We start from the raw sequence: 17,174 nt of genomic DNA, 5'->3' as shown, positions 1-17,174 counted from the left end.
TTTTTTTTTTTTTGACAGGCAGAGTTAGACAGTGAGAGAGAGAGAAACAGAGAGAAAGGTCTTCCTTCCATTGATTCACCCCCCAAATGGCCACTATGGCCAGCATACAGCACCAATCCAAAGCCAGGAGCCAGGTGCTTCCTCCTGGTCTCCCATGGGGTGCAGGGCCCAAGCACTTGGGCCATCCTCCACTGCACTCCCGGGCCACAGCAGAGAGCTGGCCTGGAAGAGGAGCAACCAGGACAGAATCCGGCAGCCCGACTGGAACTAGAACCTGGGGTGCCGGCGCCACAGGTAGAGGATTAGCCAAGTGAGCCACAGCGCCGGCCAACACTGCCTACTTTTTAAAGTGTACTTTTTGTCCTAGTAGGCATTTGAGGGTGACTTCCCAGACCTATTGTTCCAACACCCCCAGAAAACAGATGTTCTAAGAACTTGGACTTGCTAAGAATGAGTGTTTCATTGCCATTATCATTATTATTATTTCTGTTATTTTTTCCAGACTCCTGCAAATAAGAAATGTGAGAGCGAAATGTGAGATGCATAAATTAAAATGCTGAGTCGAACGGGAGACAGGAGTCCGCGTTCTCCGACATGGGCGTGGGTGCTTACAGGGTTTGGGTTCCGCTGTGTGACTCATGGAAGTGACCCTTTTGTGGGGCAGGTGTGTGTGAAGCTGCGTGTCTCCACTCCCACAACTGGAAGTGCTGCGTGGGGGGCCAGGAGAGTCACTGGGGAGGAGTCCCATAAGGGAGCTGCACCCAGGCCCCTTGGAGAGCGTCGCCTTTGGCTCCTTGTTTATTTCTCTTTCTCATACAAACTGTGCTGAAAAAAAAAAGTGGCAGGGAAGTACCAGAGCGAGAACATGAAGTTCAGAAACAACAATGGGAGAAGCAGAACTTTCCTAGGACTTCACTTGCTCCACCCACTCTGCCTTTCTCTGCGGAATCTTATTGCTTCCTCCGGAAGTCACCCGGCACCCGGCAGTGCCCTGACCTTAGCCAGGACTGTGTTTTCTCAGGCCTCACCGACTGGGCCTTGAGAGGGGGCGGGGAGCGCTGCAGATTAGAATAACAGTGCAGTCACAGGAGGAAAGGATCTGTCTCACCAAGCGTGCGGGTTGCAGCCTGCTGTAATCAGTGTTAGCTTCCAGCCTCCCTGTCAACCTCAGTAGTGCTTCTCAGTAGAAATTTGGCTTCTTTTTTAAGCCGTGACTGTCACTCTGATCCTGCCCATACAGGGGTCTTCAAAATCTTCATGAAAATGCATGGAATTCAAACATTTTTGTTTTTGTTTTTGTTTATTTGAAAGGCGGGGTTACAGCGGTGTGGTAGAGCAGAGACAGAGAGGGAGAGCTTAGATTCACTGGCTCACTCCTCAAATGACTGCAACAGCCGGTGCTGGGCCAGCAGGAAGCCAGGAGCCAGTAGCTACTTCCGGGTCTCCCCCGTAGGTGCAGGGGCCCAAGCACTTCAGCCGTTTTTTGTGTCTTCCCCAGGATGTTAGCAGGCAGCTGGGTCATAAGTGGAGCAGCCTGGGGTTGAACCGGCACTGGCACTGCAGGTGCCAGCTTTACCCACTAAGCCATAATGGCAGACCCCCCAATTTTATTGATGACAAATTTATACTAACTTGTGAGAACATACCTGATTAGGATCTAGTTTGAGGCACTGGATTGGTTGTAAAAGAGCAATATGATTTCTGTAAAAATCAACGCCAGAGCAAACATCAAATTTGTGGAAAATCCTGGGTAGAAGAAGAGTGAAGTCAGTCGTGCTTTACAGTCTGTGGGGACAATGCCACAAAGAAATCAACAAATGAGGAAGGAATGAGATGGGGCCGGCATTGTGGTGCAGTGGGTTAGGCCACCACTTGCAACGTCAGCATTCCTTGTCTGAGCACCAGTTCCAGTCCCTGCTGACGAGCCTGGGAAAGCAGCAGTGGATGGCCCAAGTGCTTGGGAGATCTGGATGGAGTTCCTGGCTCAGCCCCAACCTCTGTAGCCCTTTGAGACATGAACCAGCAGATGGAAGACATCGGTCTTTCAAATCTATTTATCTATCTGTCTTTCTATCCATCTATCCATCCATCTGTCTATATATCTTTCTATCCATCTGTCTATCTTAAAAGAAAAAAGGAAGAACAAAGAATGAGAATTGTTGAAGACAAAGTCAACAGCAGCACACCATCCTCATGAAGTAATTAGGAAAAAAAAGTCATCTTATGTGAGCCCTACTTGGAGAGAAGTGTCAGTGAACAACAGTAAGAACAACCAACATCATGCTGTCCAGCTGACACGATTCGGACCAAAAAGTTAAAGGGGGGAGCTGTCTGCTTGGTGGGTGCCAAAACAGGGACACCCGGATCCGCTCGAGACAAAAACAGGACTTCCAGGAGAAGAGTTGAACAAGCGGGATGAAGATTCTGGATTTCTTAGAACTGAAGTGGGACATGACGTGTTGCTTTTCCAGAATGATCCTCAAGACAGAGCACAGTCAGAAAGGTGGCTGGTGAGACGTGGACGTGGCCCCGCCCACACGGAAGCAGACTGGTCAAGAGCAAAGGTCATGCCACAGTGTTTTAGGATGCTCAAGACATGGCTTTAAAATTGATTTATCTGAAGGTGGGAGTTACTGAGAAGGAGTGGCAGGGGTAGAGATAGAACGAGATCGGTCGATCTTACATCCACTGGTTCACCATCCAGATGGCCACAACGGCCAGGGCTGGGCCAGGCCAACACCCGGGACCAGAAGCTTCCTGCGGTCTCCCAAGTGGGTGCAGAAGCAGCTGTGTCCTCCTGTGCTACGGCGCTGGCCCTGTTCAAGACATTTTACCTGTTGACTTGCTGGAGGATCAGAGAATCATTTCTGCTGGGTCGGGCGGTGTTTGGAGAAGCCAAAGCTTTACGAGGAAAAGGCCTGGGAAAGTTTCCCCGAGGAGTCCTTCTCCTCCACGCAGTGAAGGCAGCTTCCGTGGGACACCCTTGAGGCGCCACCTTCGCGCCCTCACCGCCTTCCAAGGTCCTCGTTGCTAATTTAAAAATCTCTAAAGGACAAACCCATTCTCCTTCAGTTAATAACATGAAAAAACTGCTATGTCATGGTCAAGTTCCCGGAACCCTCAGCTCCGTAGTGCTGCTCGTAATGACTGATGTTATCAATTATGAAAGTGTCTTGAGGTTGATGGAGTTTGTTGAGAAGTTTAGATTTTTATCTTTTGATTCCATGTTCCTGCAAACGTGAAGTCCCCTGGTATGACCAGAGTCACACAGAGTACTGTCTCAGCTATCTGTTGTGTGTTTTATTTTTTAACAGAAGGATTTTGTAACCTACAGAGCACGTCACAAATGCAACTGGAACTTGTACGGAATTAGTAACCAAAATATTCAAGGAACTCATACAAATACATAGCCCAAAGAAGAGGCCAAATTGAGGTACTTTTCCAAAGAAAATGTAGCAAAAAGTATATGAAAAGCTGCCTAACATCACTGATCACCAGGGAAATGAACAACAAAGCTGCAGTGAGGGGCCAGTGCTGTGGTATAGTGGGCTAAGCCACTGCCTACAGTGCCTGTATCCCATAGGGGCACTGGTTCGAGTCCCAGCTGCTCCTCTTCCGATCCAGCTCTCTGCTATGGCCTGGGAAAGCAGTGGAAGATGGCCCAAGTGCTTGGGCCCCTGCACCCGCATGGGAGACCTGGAAGAAGCTCCTGGCTTCAGATCAACCCAGTTGTGGCCAGTGGGTGGAAGACCTTTCTCTTTTTCCCTCTCTCCATCTATAACTCTACATCTCTTATTTGAAATTAAAAAAAAATAATAATAAAGAAAAGAAAAGAAAAAGAAACAAAGCTGCAGTGAGTCATTACTAGTTAGACTGACTTGTCAGCAAGCCAGGAGAGGACAGGTGTTGGTGAGGCTGCTGGGAAGAGAAACAAGTGAGTGCGTCCGTGGTGGGCAGCAGCGTGGAGGTCGCCCAGGACGTCGAGAGCAGATCTCCCCTAGGACCCGGCGGTCCTATGCTGGGGGTATCTCCAGAGGAGGGTACTCGAAGTGCTACCCGCACTTGCATGGTTAGCGCACTCATTTCGTTCCTTACTTAAAAGTTATTACGTTTGAAATTCCACATCAAGTTGTAATACTTGTGCATTTTTATGTGGTAGCGTGCAATTTTTGAACACACACATGCAGTGTAAACGAATGAGATGGAGCAATTCGCATTTTTAATTCCTTAAGTTTTCTGTTTGGAGCCTACCAGCTCCTGTCTTCCAGCTGTTTGGACAGTGCAGAGCGCATTGTAGTGGACCACAGTCAGCCCCACTGTGCTGTGGAACCTGAGACGTCGGTGCCTCCAGGTACCCTACTTTGGAAGGAGACCCCCACCACCCACCATCAGGGTCCACCCCGTTCCAAGTGTAGCAAGCACTTCTCCTAGTTCTTTCAGCTTGCACCCATGAATGAGCTCAGGCAGTGGTTTTGTTTCTGTGTCTGCCTCGTGTCACGTGTCTTAGTGACCGCTCGCGGCCTGCATTTAGCTGCCCTGCACTCTGTTGGTGATCGCAGAAGCAGCCGCGTGTGAATCCTGGGTCTGCTGCTCTCGGATGTCTCCCGTGGCCTGGCCTGCAGCTCTGCACGGTGCTGCTCAGGTCTCTCCTCCAGGGACTTCCTCCAACTCCTAGCTGGTCAATTTTCCATGGTACACCTTTGCTAGGTCTTTATTTCAATTAAAAGATCCTCAAAACATTAACACATTTACCTAACAGAGCTTAACACCTTTTTTTTTTTTTTCCAAAAAAGATTTATTTATTTGAAAGGCAGAGTAATAGGATTGGGGTAGGGATGGGAGGGGGCGGGAGTTGAGGAGTTCTTTCAAACGCTGGTTCAGTCTCTAAACGGCCACAGCAGCTAGAGCCAGGAGCTATTTCTGGCTCTCCCATGTGGGTGCAGGGGCCCAGGGACTTGGGCCATCTTCTGCCTTCACAGGCACATTGGCAGGGAACTAGACTGGAGGTGGGGCAGCTGGGACTGGAACCAGCACCCACAAGGGATGGCAGCACTGCAGGCGGCAGCTTTACCCACTGTGCCACAGCACCAATCTGTAGTTTTAACACTTTGTGTGGAATTCCCCTATTAATATTTTTTTTTGACAGAGTGGACAGTGAGAGAGAGAGAGAGAGAGACAGAGAGAAAGGTCTTCCTTTTGCCGTTGGTTCACCCTCCAATGGCCACCGTGGCCGGCGCGCTGCGGCCAGCGCACCGTGCTGATCCGTAGGCAGGAGCCAGGTGCTTATCCTGGTCTCCCACGGGGTGCAGGGCCCAAGTACTTGGGCCATCCTCCACTGCACTCCCTGGCCGCAGCAGAGAGCTGGCCTGGAAGAGGGGCAACCAGGACAGAATCCGGCACCCCCACCAGGACTAGAACCCGGTGTGCCGGCACCGCTAGGCGGAGGATTAGCCTGTTGAGCCATGGCACCGGCCTCCCCTATTAATATTAATATTACCTTAAAAAGAGAAATTAAGTGCAAGCATGGTATTAGGTGGTATTATAAAATACAGTTGCCGAGAAACCCAATTTCCATTGTGAGGTCCTTCCCCTCTCTTTGTACGCTTTCATTTAGTCAGCATCGGTTCCAGGGGTTTTCCTGTGGAGTGTCCTTCAGCCCTGTGCATCTGTTTTTCATAGTCTCTGCCCACCCGAGCACTACCCACTTCTACTTTCTGGTGAGGAAGTAGACGTTGTAGAGCCAAGCTCCCCGGGGCTGCCACCTGCTGGCTGAGTGATCTTGGACAGGTCACGTTGGTGAGGCAGCTGCAAGTGACAGAGTGACCCCTCCTGCCCCGCTCCTGCCTCAGATCCTCTTCAAGGCCTTGATGTTGCCCTTTATTGGGTTCCTTAGAAACTCCGTCACATTGTAAACAGGCATGGGATGGGACGTACAAGCCTTAGGTGCAGCCGCTCGGTGGAATCCACCGGCCTTACCTCTTGAGACCAATGGGGGGGGGGGGTGGCATTCTGCACTCCCTTGGCGGTAAGTACTTGGACTTTGCTGATTGCTACGAACTGAATGTCCATGAGTCAGCAATAGACTGAATGTCCATGTGCCCCAGAATGGAGATAGGGAAGCCCTGGCGTCCAGTTTGACTCCAGCTGGGCTTAGACCTAGGAGGAAGTGGTAAAGGTTAAACAAGGTCCTAGGGTTGGGACCCATATAAAAAGAGGAACACACACCAGAGCTCGCTGGCTGTCTTCTGCACATGCCCTGAGGGACCTCACTAGACACCGGTGGTGCTGGCTGCTCTTGGATGTCCCAGTCCCCAGGGAGGGGAGAAGCTAGATGTCTGCGGCTTTGCCCACCCAGCCTCTGCTGTTTGGTCCTGGCAGCCTGAGGAGACTAATTCAGGTCTGGGTACTGAGAAGTGAAGTGCATAACAAGCAAGCAGACAGACAGTGTGAAAGCAGCTTGGGAACAAGTTAGTGGTTGGAAGTGGAAGAGTTCTGAGGAATGTGCTGGCAATGTGGAAGTTAAAGGTTATTCTGACGAGGGCTTAGGAAATAAAAAGCTACAGAGAAAGACTAATTTCTTAGAGAATAGATTCTCACGAACAGGATTGTGGTAGAGATAGGTCTCAGGCAGAAATGAGTAACATGGTTTTGGAAACTACAGGAAAGATAATCCTTGCTTAAGAAAAAATAAACAAAGATCTTGGCTGAATTGTGTTCATATTCTAATATTTAGAATAACAGGTTGAATTTATGAGTGGTGAAATTGAAATTTAGCAGAGGAGATTTCTGACCAAAGTGTAGCAGGTGCAGCTTGACTCCCTGTTACTGCTTAGAGTAAAATGCAGGAAGTCAGAGACGCACTGAAGGAACTGCTAAGCAGGAAGTAGCCTCAAGGTGAGGATTTTGAAATCCACTGTATTAAATGTACTGGAGATGTGGACAGTGTTCACATGATCGTGCTGCACAAAAGGAGGACGCTGGTTCTAAAGAGAACATCACAGATGGCTGTGGCTGAACAAGCGCTGGGTAGAGAATCCTGTGCGTGTAAACCAGGACTCAACTCATCCATTTCAGCAGAAGCCGGGAATCCATATGAGACCATAGCAGCACCGTCCCTGCCAGCTAGGCCCAAAGAAGCAGCAATAACAGGGCAGAGGGAAAGAGGGCATGGAGCTGGATTAGTCTTCAAGAAAAGGGAAGAATGACCCCCAGATTGATTTGGGGGCCTGGGGGTCCCCCACTCGAAACAAGCCCCCTATGCACAGCCCCTTGTGGAGAGCCCACCTGCAGAGCCATGGAGCTGACACTGCCACCAGTGGCCATGCGCGGTGGAACGCTGAACCAAGAAGTGTTCTGCAGCCTGTCCATCTCACGGAGTTCGCCTTGCTGAATTTGGTACTTTGTTGGCACCTGTCACCCCTTTTGTCTTTCAGACTTTGCTCTTTGGAGTGGGAGGGTCTGTCCTATCCATGCAGCACCACTGCGTGTTGGAAGCACGTAGCTTGATGGACTTCATAGGTTCAAGGCCGGAGAAGAATTTTGCTGGGAATGAATCATAGCTTGAGTCTCACCCCTTTCTGATTCACTTAGTACTTAGACTTTGGACTTCAGAATTTGATGCTGCGTGAGTTAAGGATTTGGGGGCTATAGGAATGGAATGGATGCATTTGCATATAATAAGGACATACATTTGGGGGGGGCGGAGTAGAATGTTGTGGAGTGAATACTTTATGTCCACCCAAACTCTTTATGTTGATACTGTAACTTCCCATGTGACCGTATTTGAAGCTAGGACCTGTGAGAGAGTGATAAAGGTTCAGTGAGGGTATAGGGTGGGGCCCCAATCCCGTACGGCTCCTATGCGTGCCCCGAGGAGAGGTCAGGTGAGGACATAACTGGAAGGTGACCACCTGCAAGCCAGGGAGAGGGTCCTCCCCAGAACCTGCAAGGACTGGCTTCAGCTCGGCGTGTAGGCTTGTCCTCCAGAGAATCCGTATCCATGTGTCCTGCCACTCACCACCTCTGCCTCCTCAGTGTCTCCTGAATCCTCCAGGTCCACCCCATGCCCGCGGATGGGCCCCTGATCCCCCACTGGAGATAAAACCCCAGGTCTGCAGTGTGATCACAGGCCCGTTAGGGTCTTCACTCAGACTGGCAGCAGCTGTGGCGTGGCAGCAGCACCAACGCCCGTCGTCTGCTTAGGACGTCCCACTGCGTCTCTCGCAGGGGTGGGTAGGGGACCTTTGTGCTGCCAAGGGCCGTTTGGGCATTTATGCCATCATTCACGGGCTATACAAAATTAGCAACTTAAAATAAGCCTGCTGTAGAAATAGCGAATTTCGAGTCCTGCCTGCGGTGGCCTTGGCAGGGCTGGACCGAATGATTTCTTGGGCTTCATAAAGCCTGTGGGCGGGAAGTTGCCCTCCCCCGTGAGGATAATTTGATTTGTCTGGATCGTAAAAGCCTCCCGTTTGCAGTCGCTGCCTTCTGAGAAGCTTCCTGACTGCCGTCCTGGGAGAAACACACCCTGCCCTCCTGACACCGCGCTCTCCTGCTGCCATCCGCTGTCTGTCCATCGCCCGAGTTTCCTCACTCCTCTGATTTCCCAGAACGTGGTGAATCTGGCCCCAGCGCAGCTCCGAAGGGGCTCGCTGGAGGTACTGGACAGCTGTGCCGTCGGCTCAGCTGGGCGAAATGCCATACACCTGCTCTGCCATCTCCGCTCCTGGATCTTCTCCCTTTCGTGTGATGCTGCCTGGACCACCTCTTTCCTTCCCGTCCCGCCAGGCTGCTCGCGCGCCAGCCCGTGACAATGGTCTCAGACAAGCCTGACTTTGCTTCTCTCACTGTTGAGTCAGGATCTGCCTGCCCAGCGCCGGGTCTGGGAGGTGTCTTCCCCGCAGTGAGACACCCTGGGCACTGTGCACACACACACAAGGAGGCAGCAGGACTATGTATGCTGGGGGTGGGGGGTGGGAGAGAGCCTCACGCATGACGTGGGTTCCACACTGAAACAAAGGAAAGGAGCGGGGAGAGCAGGCAGAGGAAAGGCACCACATGTTCCACCCTCCTCATGTTTTAAACAGGAGGTTGTGGGGCCAGCGCTGTGGCGTAGTAGGTTAAGCGTCCTCCTGCAGTGCCGGCATCCCATATGGGTGCTGGTTCAAGTCCCAGCTGTTCCACTTCTGATCCAGCTCTCTGCTAATGGCCTGGGAAAGCAGTGGAGGATGGCTCAAATACTTGGGTCCCTGCACCCTTATAGGACACCCAAAAGAAATTCCAGGCTCCAGGCTTTGGGTCATCTCAGCTCCAACCACTGCAATCACTGGGGGAGTGAACCAGTGGATGGAAGACCTTTCTCTCTGTTTCTCCCTCTCTCTGGTTCTGTAACTCGTTGCCTCTGAAACAGATAAATAAGTCTTAAAAAAAAAAAGAGGTTGTGTCATTGGCTGTTGTCATTATGTGAATGCATTTGATCTTCTCGTTCTTTTATCTTTGCCGTGGACAGGGGGGTTGCTTGGGGTATTTCATCAGTGCCGCGTGAGTGGGGCCCTAGCCCCTGAGAGAGACATGAAAGGAAGGAAGGGTTTGCCTGATCCTCCCGTGCTGACCCCTAGCAGGGTGAGGGCCACAGATCGTCCTCTTCGGGATCTGGGCAGCAGACCCAGGGTCCTCACACTTCTGCCTTCCGCCTCCCGAATTAGGAGAGCGAGGCTGGCCTTGTGGTGCTGGTGGCGCCGTGAGCCCTCGGGTCTGTGGCTGGACCCTGCTGTGCCCCTGTGGGGAAGGCTCAGCTTCACGCGTGTGGCAGGTCAGGAGGCCCTGGGGTCACCTGCGGAGGACACTTTGTTCATGTGCGCAGCTGGTGTGTCTGTGCAGTTAACGAAGCGTCCATCAGATGGCACAATTCTGGAAGCCTTGTTCTAGAGGGATGCAGTGGACGTTGCAGGTGCAGCTTGGTGAAAGCTGTGAGTACAACAAGCAGGAATCTGACGAATTCCTTTTCTGTCTCCATTGTAGGTCTGGAGTTGAGACTCTGCCGCACAACGCCAAGGTGCACTACAACTACGCCAACTTCCTGAAGGACCAAGGTCGGAACAAGGAAGCCATATACCACTACAGGACCGCCCTCAAGTAAGCTCCTGCAGGGGGCGCTGGCTGTGTGCACTCAGGCCCGTACTGACGTCACTCTTCCCTCCCTGGGCGCAGAGACGGCCTGGTGGCCTCTCCTGGTGCTCGGTGTGTGAGCTCATCCATGGACGTGGTCCACTGTGGCTCAGTGCTCGATTCTGCTGCAGTGCAGTGCCACCACGATGCTGCCAACTCCCGGTGTTCTCCTGTGACAGATTTTACGGCCACAGGTTAGGCAGTGACGTGGCGTGCGGTGGAGCACACAGGCACAAACAGGAATTCATTGTCACAAACACTCTAGTAAGTTCTCCAGGGGTTTGTCGCAGTGAATTCTTCATGCTCTCTGTAGGGGGCGCTCTAGGCCTCCCACATGTGCATGGACGCGTGTGAATCAGGTGTGTATAGAGGAGAAATGTCACAGCTGCCGTGAGCCTGTGTGTGCATTCCCTGGCCTTCTCATGTCCCTCCTTGCACACGTGTCCTTAGGTGTGACCTTCGGGAAAGAGAGAACTTGGGTTGTGTGACCAGCCGTGAGCTGTGGGCCTCTTGAACTGCAGCTCTGACTTTGGAGAGGGTTTGCACTAGGAGTTCCCAGGTAGTAAACGTGTTTGCCCTCCAGCATGTGCGGGCCCGATGACCACACGCTGCCCAGGATCCCCCAGGGTGGGAGGCGGAGCGAGGCGATCGGATCCGTCTCCTTTGAAGCGTCCTGGGAGACTCACGGGAGCCTCTCTGGGGGTCCCCAGGCCTGCATAGAACAACACACCCTTGTTTGTCATTTGTTTGTTGAATTCTATTTATTTTTATTTATTGGAAGGGCAGAGACACAGATACAGAGATCTCTCACCCGCTGGTTCACTTCCTAAATGCACACGAAAGCTAGGGCTGGGCCAGACCAAAGCCAGGAGCCAGGAATTCCTCCAGATTCCCCAAATGGGTGAGTCACCGCCTGCTGCTTCCCTTGTGCACGTTAGAGGGAAGCTGCAGTCGGGAGTGGAGCTGGGACTCCAGCCAGGCCCCACGTAGGGGAGGCCGGTGTCCCGGGTGGTGACTTTAATTCTGCCGAACACCTGTCCCCAGTGGCACAGTGTCAGTGGAACTTTCTGAGACCTGTTCACTTTGGGACATGCTTAAAATACGTATCACCAACCACACTGTGCACGCTGCAGTGCCTATGAGAACTCTGTCATGTTCTGCACGGCTTATCATCATCTAATCAAACTCCTTGAGACTTCAGGACCTGGCATGTATGTATGTATTTATTTAATTTAACGGGTAGAGTTATAGACACTGAGAGAGAGAGAGACAGAGAGAAAGGTCTTCCTTCCGTTGGTTCACGCCCCAAATGGCTGCAACAGCTGGTGCTGCGCCAATCCAAAGCCAGGAGCCAGGTGCTCCTCCTGGTCTACCATGGGGTGCAGGGCCCAAGCACTTGGGCCATCCTCCACTGCCTTCCCGGGCCACAGCAGAGCTGGACTGGAAGAGGAGCAATTGGGACTAGAACCTGGCACCCATATGGGATGCTAGTGTCGCAGGCAAAGGATTAGGCGCCGGCCCCTTGGCATTTATTTATTTTTTAAAAGATTTTTTTATTTTTTATTTGACAGGTAGAGTTACAGACAGTGAGAGAGAGAGACAGAGAGAGAGGTTTTCCTTCCATTGGTTCACTCCCCAAATGGCCGCAATGGCTGGAGCTGCGCCGGTCCGAAGCCAGGAGCTAGGAGCTTCCTCCTGGTCTCCCATGTGGGTGCAGGGGCCCAAGCACTTGGACCATCTTCTACAGCTTTCCCAGGCCGCAGCAGAGAGCCACACTGGAAGAGGAGCAGCCAGGACATGAACCGGCGCCCATATGGGATGCCAGCGCCGCAGGCGGAGGATTAACCTAGTGCGCCATGGCACCAGCCCCAGGACCTGGCATTTATAACACGGGTTTTAAAGCATACATAGCAAGTTCATTACCAAATACTTTTCCAAATTCTACTGGAGATGTATAATCTAGAGGGATAATAGTAACAAAATTTTTGGTTGAGAAACAGAATTTTTTATTAAGAGATAGAACATTATATTTACAATAAGGAATTATATTCTTTCAATGGCAGACAGTTTCCAAAATATTTTAAATGCTTATCTCTGGTTGGTGAGGTTGTGGTTTTTTTTTTTCCTGATATTTTCTTGAGTGTTCCATGTGTTCCACAGTGAGGATGTATTATTTTGAAAGGAGGCAATGTCATGTTTAAGTAGGCATATTCATTCAGGGGCACGAACGAAGTGTGTTTTTGCTTTAATAACTAATGTTCAAAGATTTTTAGGTCGTGTTCTGAAAGGGAGGAAGAAAGCACATGGTTTGTCGGTTGGAAGGAAGCAGGTCTAGAGCTTTTAAACCTTTGTTTCGGGGCAACAGATATTTTCTATTGAGTTTAAAAAAAAAAAAAAGAAAAAGAAATACCGACCCTGAGGCATAGCTCGGGGGCTAAGGTATAAAATAATGACAGTTCCCTCACGGTTGATTTCTAAGAAATATAGTAGCTGCTTGGGTACTTCCACTTCCTTCTTGTGAAACAATAAAAATAAATATTTGCTTCAGCAACTGTGCTTCTGGAAGAAATATGTCCCTTGAGACATAGGGAAAAACAATTAAAACCATAAATAAACTGCATAGTAATTAGTGAACTGTCTTAGACTCTCGGCCGGGTTCAAATTCCTTACGATTTAAAACATTTTTGGCTGGTTACCTCTGTGGTGACTTTTCAAAGGATGTGAATGTTTTTCTTTTTCAATTCTTTTTAAAAATGTTTATTTATTTGGAAAGTTGAGAGACGCAGAGAAGGGGAGACGGAGATCACCCACCCACTGGTTCAGTCCCTGGACGCTCTCAACAGCCAGGACTGGGCCAAGCTGAAGTCAGGAGCCAGGAGCTCCCTAGGGGTCTCCAGTGAGGCTGGCAGGGGCCCAGCTACTCCAGCGGTTACCTGTAGCTTCCCAGGGTGCTCGTGCGCAAGAAGCTGGCGTTGGGAGCAGAGCTGAGCCGGGGACTCCGGCGCTGTGGTCGGATGTCCCAAGCTGCGTCCTAATTCGCGCAGCAGCAGACACCTGCCTGTGTGTGTTTGTTAAGATGTTGTTGGAGACAAGAGGAAAAGAGCAGGACTGTTCATCATCCTAATGACTGCTCGCCCCCGGGACTGCAGATGACGCTGTCTTGATCTGGCTGTTTGTGTCAGATGCCCCACAGCTGCTCCAGGCCTCCTCTGTCTTTAGGGAATCTGATTTTTTTCTATATTTATACTTAGCAAAAAAAAATGAGTTATTAGGGAAATGCAGGGTCAGGGCACCATTATTTGAAGTCAGTTCCAGCAGTTACCCATTGATGTTTTAATGAGTGTTTGGGTCTCCAAGGCACTGGTGACATTAGTCCTCAGGGTTGTGTCTGCACCAGTCACTCCCAGGCTGGCCTGCACCTCTGCCAATAGCCTTCTACTAAATTGATAATTATATACAACATGAGCATTCTGTTGCTTTTCTGCTTTGTTTTTTAAATAATGCAGAAGTAGGCCGGTGCCACGGCTCACTAGGCTATCCTCCGCCTTGTGGCGCCGGCACACCGGGTTCTAGTCCCGGTCGGGGCACTGGATTCTGTCCCGGTTGCCCCTCTTCCAGGCCAGCCCTCTGCTGTGGCCAGGGAGGGCAGTGGAGGATGGCCCACGTGCTTGGGCCCTGCACCCCATGGGAGACCAGGAAAAGCACCTGGCTCCTGGCTCCTGCCATCGGATCAGCGCGGTGCGCCGGCGGCGGCAGCCATTGGAGGGTGAACCAACGGCAAAGGAAGACCTTTCTCTCTGTCTCTCTCTCTCACTGTCCACTCTGCCTGTCAAAAAAAATAAAAATAAAAATAAAAATAAATAATGCAGAAGTACCATTGGCTTCTCTTCCCCTTCGCTAGCCCTCACTGCTGTCGTGTAATGAACATCTCCCCTGGGAATGCTACCAGAAAGGATCTATGGTAAAGACCCAAATCATCAAAACTATAATAACGAGTAGTGGCTGGGATCCTTCGCTAGGTCCTCAGTAAACAGGACAGTTGGCTTGGCTTTGCTGTGAGGGGTGGTGCTCTCGTGTGTCCTTGCTGCCTGACATGTTCCACAGTGTGAAAGCGGAAAACCGCTGGGGTCTGTGCTGTCTGCCTTCCAAGCTTTCTGACCATGCATTTGCCACGGGGAAGGTTCCCACCATTCCAGGACAGGAGTAGACAGGCCGGGACCACCCAACAATTCAACACTTCCTGCACAGGCACTCCCAGGAAACACTGCACCCAGTACGCCAAGAGGAGACACGGGGACCTGTCAAACATCACCCAGCCTCATGCGTGTGAGGGACTTCAGACAGCTCATGGAACGAAAGGTGGACCTGAAAGATCAGCGTGTTTTGGTGCAAAAAATGAAATCATATATGGAAGTGGTATGAGCATGCATGCCTCAATTTTTATGCCACGTTCTTGCCTCCACAGATAGGAATTGAAAGCAGAGGATTAATACAGTGCAGACGTAAGAGCAGGATGTGGTTAAAGGTGAGAGAGTGAACACACATTTGCACATGAGTGTGGGCAGCTCCCCAAGAGATACCTGTTGTGTTGGCCAGCGCCGTGGCTCACTAGGCTAATCCTCCTCCTGTGGCATTGGCACTCCAGGTTCTAGTCCTGGTTGGGGTACCGATTCTGTCCCGGTTGCTCCTCTTCCAGTCCAGCTCTCTGCTGTGGCCCAGGAAGGCAGTGGAGGATGGCCCAAGTGCTTGGGCCCTGCACCTGCATGGGAGACCAGGAGGAAGCACCTGGCTCCTGGTTTCGGATCTGCGCAGCGCCAGCCGTAACGGCCATTTGGGGGTGAACCAACGGAAGGAAGACCTTTCTCTCTAACTGTGCCTGTAAAAAAAAAACAAAAAGAAAAAAGAAATACCCGTTGTGGGTGGGCACAGAGTTGCCTGTGAGGGTAGAACGAGGGAGAGGGCTACAGCAGGATCCAGAAGAAGCAAGATCTGCCGCTCCCTGTATCAGCTCCTTTTAGACAAGCAGGGTGGACACCGCAGGGTACAGTTTCATGTCCGTGAGGCCTTCTGGGAGTTGCATGGCACCAGTGAGGCTTAACTTCCATGGGACTGTCATGGCATCTCCTCCTCGGTCCAAGATGTGTCTCAAGTGCATTATAGGAAATGGGCGCACTGGGTTGACTGGTAAGCGGTGTGGTTACAGTGCAGGACTACACAGATGTTATTTTTAGAAGTTCTTCCAACTTCGTTTATTCTTAAGTAACTTCCTACGTAGGTCCCCGTATCAGAAGGGTCTTCAAAAAATTCATGGAAAATACTTGAAAGAACTATGCATGAATTTCACAGTGTTTTTTTTTTTTTTTGCACCAAAATAAACTTATCAATTCCATTTTTTTTCATGAACTTTGTGAAGTACCCCTGTACTTTTTTGATTAGCTTAAAAGCCAGTTAAAAGTAGAGAATCATAAAACAAATTAGGCTCACTCTTGAAATTTGCCCTGAAATTTCAAGCATACACCCATTCACCAGTCTTGCATAATGTCTAACCAACCACGTCCTTTGCCTCAAACAAGAGTCTGCTGATGAGAATCTGTAAGCAGCACATCCATAATTCATGGCTCTGATGATCACTGTGGTTTTCTAAGTGGGATAAAAATTTTTCAGATATTTACAAAGTAATTTGCGTTGACTGAGATTTTTGCGATTTTTCTCCTCTAGTCTGTTATAGTTGTCTTGCTCTTATGTCGTTCAATAATACTGCTTTTAACCACTTCTGACCTCTTTTGGTAATTCAATATATTTGGGTATTTTTCATAGAAATGACTCTTCTTTGCACATTCTGTCAGTTTACAAAATGTTTCTTTATGCTGTGCAGTTGCAGTGAGAACTATGGAACACATTTTGTACTAAACACAACTCACTAAGCACCACCAGTACTGGGAGCAGACAGGCCCAGACTCCCAGAGAAAGGGGACTGATTTCTGCATATCCAGTGGTCTGTCTTACAGGAAACAGACCACCTGGAAATCCAACACCACCACCGATAGACCGTTTTAGAAGGGTTTCCATGGTGGGCAGCAGAGTCTTGAATTCTGTTTTTTATCACCTACTGTGTGTTTCAATTCCCTCTGTGACTCAGTTACTGGTTGGCTGAATGGGTTGGTTGCCAAGAGCCTTGCATGTGGGAATGAGAATGAAGTTAGCCTTTGTTGGCTGGATCAGGAAGGCTCTCAAGTTGGCCTGTGTTCCCTGGGCCATGCGTTTCCCTAGGAGCCCTCTTCCAGTTGCTTCTCACCAGGATGGTTTCAATGCAGAAGATTTGTCCTCCGCACCCCCAGATGTCGTTACCTGACCTGCCCGGAAGGTGACAGCTGTGCGTGGACAGTCATCAGACTCCTTAAGAGCAGTCTTGTCCACTCCTACTAGATGTGTGGTTGACATTTATTAGAAAATCTAACAGTAAAGAAAACATGTGTGGAAGGGTTTGAAGCCCCACCCAGGCGCCTCTGCCCCGGGAGGGGTGAACGTCCTGTCGCACGTTCAGTGCTCCCGTGCAGAAGCAGGCTGTACTCGGTGTGTGGTGGCCCCACCCCTGCTCAGGGGTAGCACTTAGACTCTCTCACCGGAATTTGTTCAGTGAGCAAAATGGAGACTTGCCATGGCCACGGAGCCTATTGGTATATTCCTTTTATTCCCTGCTATGTAGATAAGTATAACCTGGCAAGGAGAGTCTATTAGAATTCAATAAGGGTGTGTAACAAAGAGGCAGTCATAAAGGAATGAATAGTAAAGAAACAGTATTGGCGTCGAAGGAAACCCAGCCATGTCTAATTAACCACTCTTCCCCAATGTCGTGGTCTGTCAAGATCAAGTTACTGCAGTTCATTTTATTGGAGTTTGAGTATGTTTAAAAATCAGGAATCAACGAGTGTTTTAAAAGACTTTCTCTACACAGCCAGTGTTGAATGAATGTTTAAAATAGCCCTCATGACAACAGGTGGCCTTGG

The 17,174-nt window shown here is 50.2% G+C and overlaps 1 protein-coding gene across 2 annotated transcripts in view; it reads left to right on the top strand.

Annotated features, from left to right (window-relative positions):
- TMTC1 (transmembrane O-mannosyltransferase targeting cadherins 1) overlaps nt 1–17,174 on the top strand; it is a 255,008-nt gene that overhangs the window by 175,496 nt on the left and 62,338 nt on the right. For both annotated transcript variants that reach the window (XM_070049600.1, XM_070049599.1), the window contains one exon: nt 10,021–10,134. In XM_070049600.1, the coding sequence (XP_069905701.1) occupies nt 10,021–10,134 (114 nt within the window). The remainder of the gene's footprint in view (nt 1–10,020; nt 10,135–17,174) is intronic.

The sequence above is a fragment of the Oryctolagus cuniculus genome, chromosome 9 (assembly GCF_964237555.1).
Source record: "Oryctolagus cuniculus chromosome 9, mOryCun1.1, whole genome shotgun sequence".
Classification (NCBI taxonomy): domain Eukaryota; kingdom Metazoa; phylum Chordata; class Mammalia; order Lagomorpha; family Leporidae; genus Oryctolagus; species Oryctolagus cuniculus.
The sequence above is the reverse complement of the archived record's forward strand: the minus strand, read 5'-3'. Positions and strand labels throughout refer to the sequence as shown.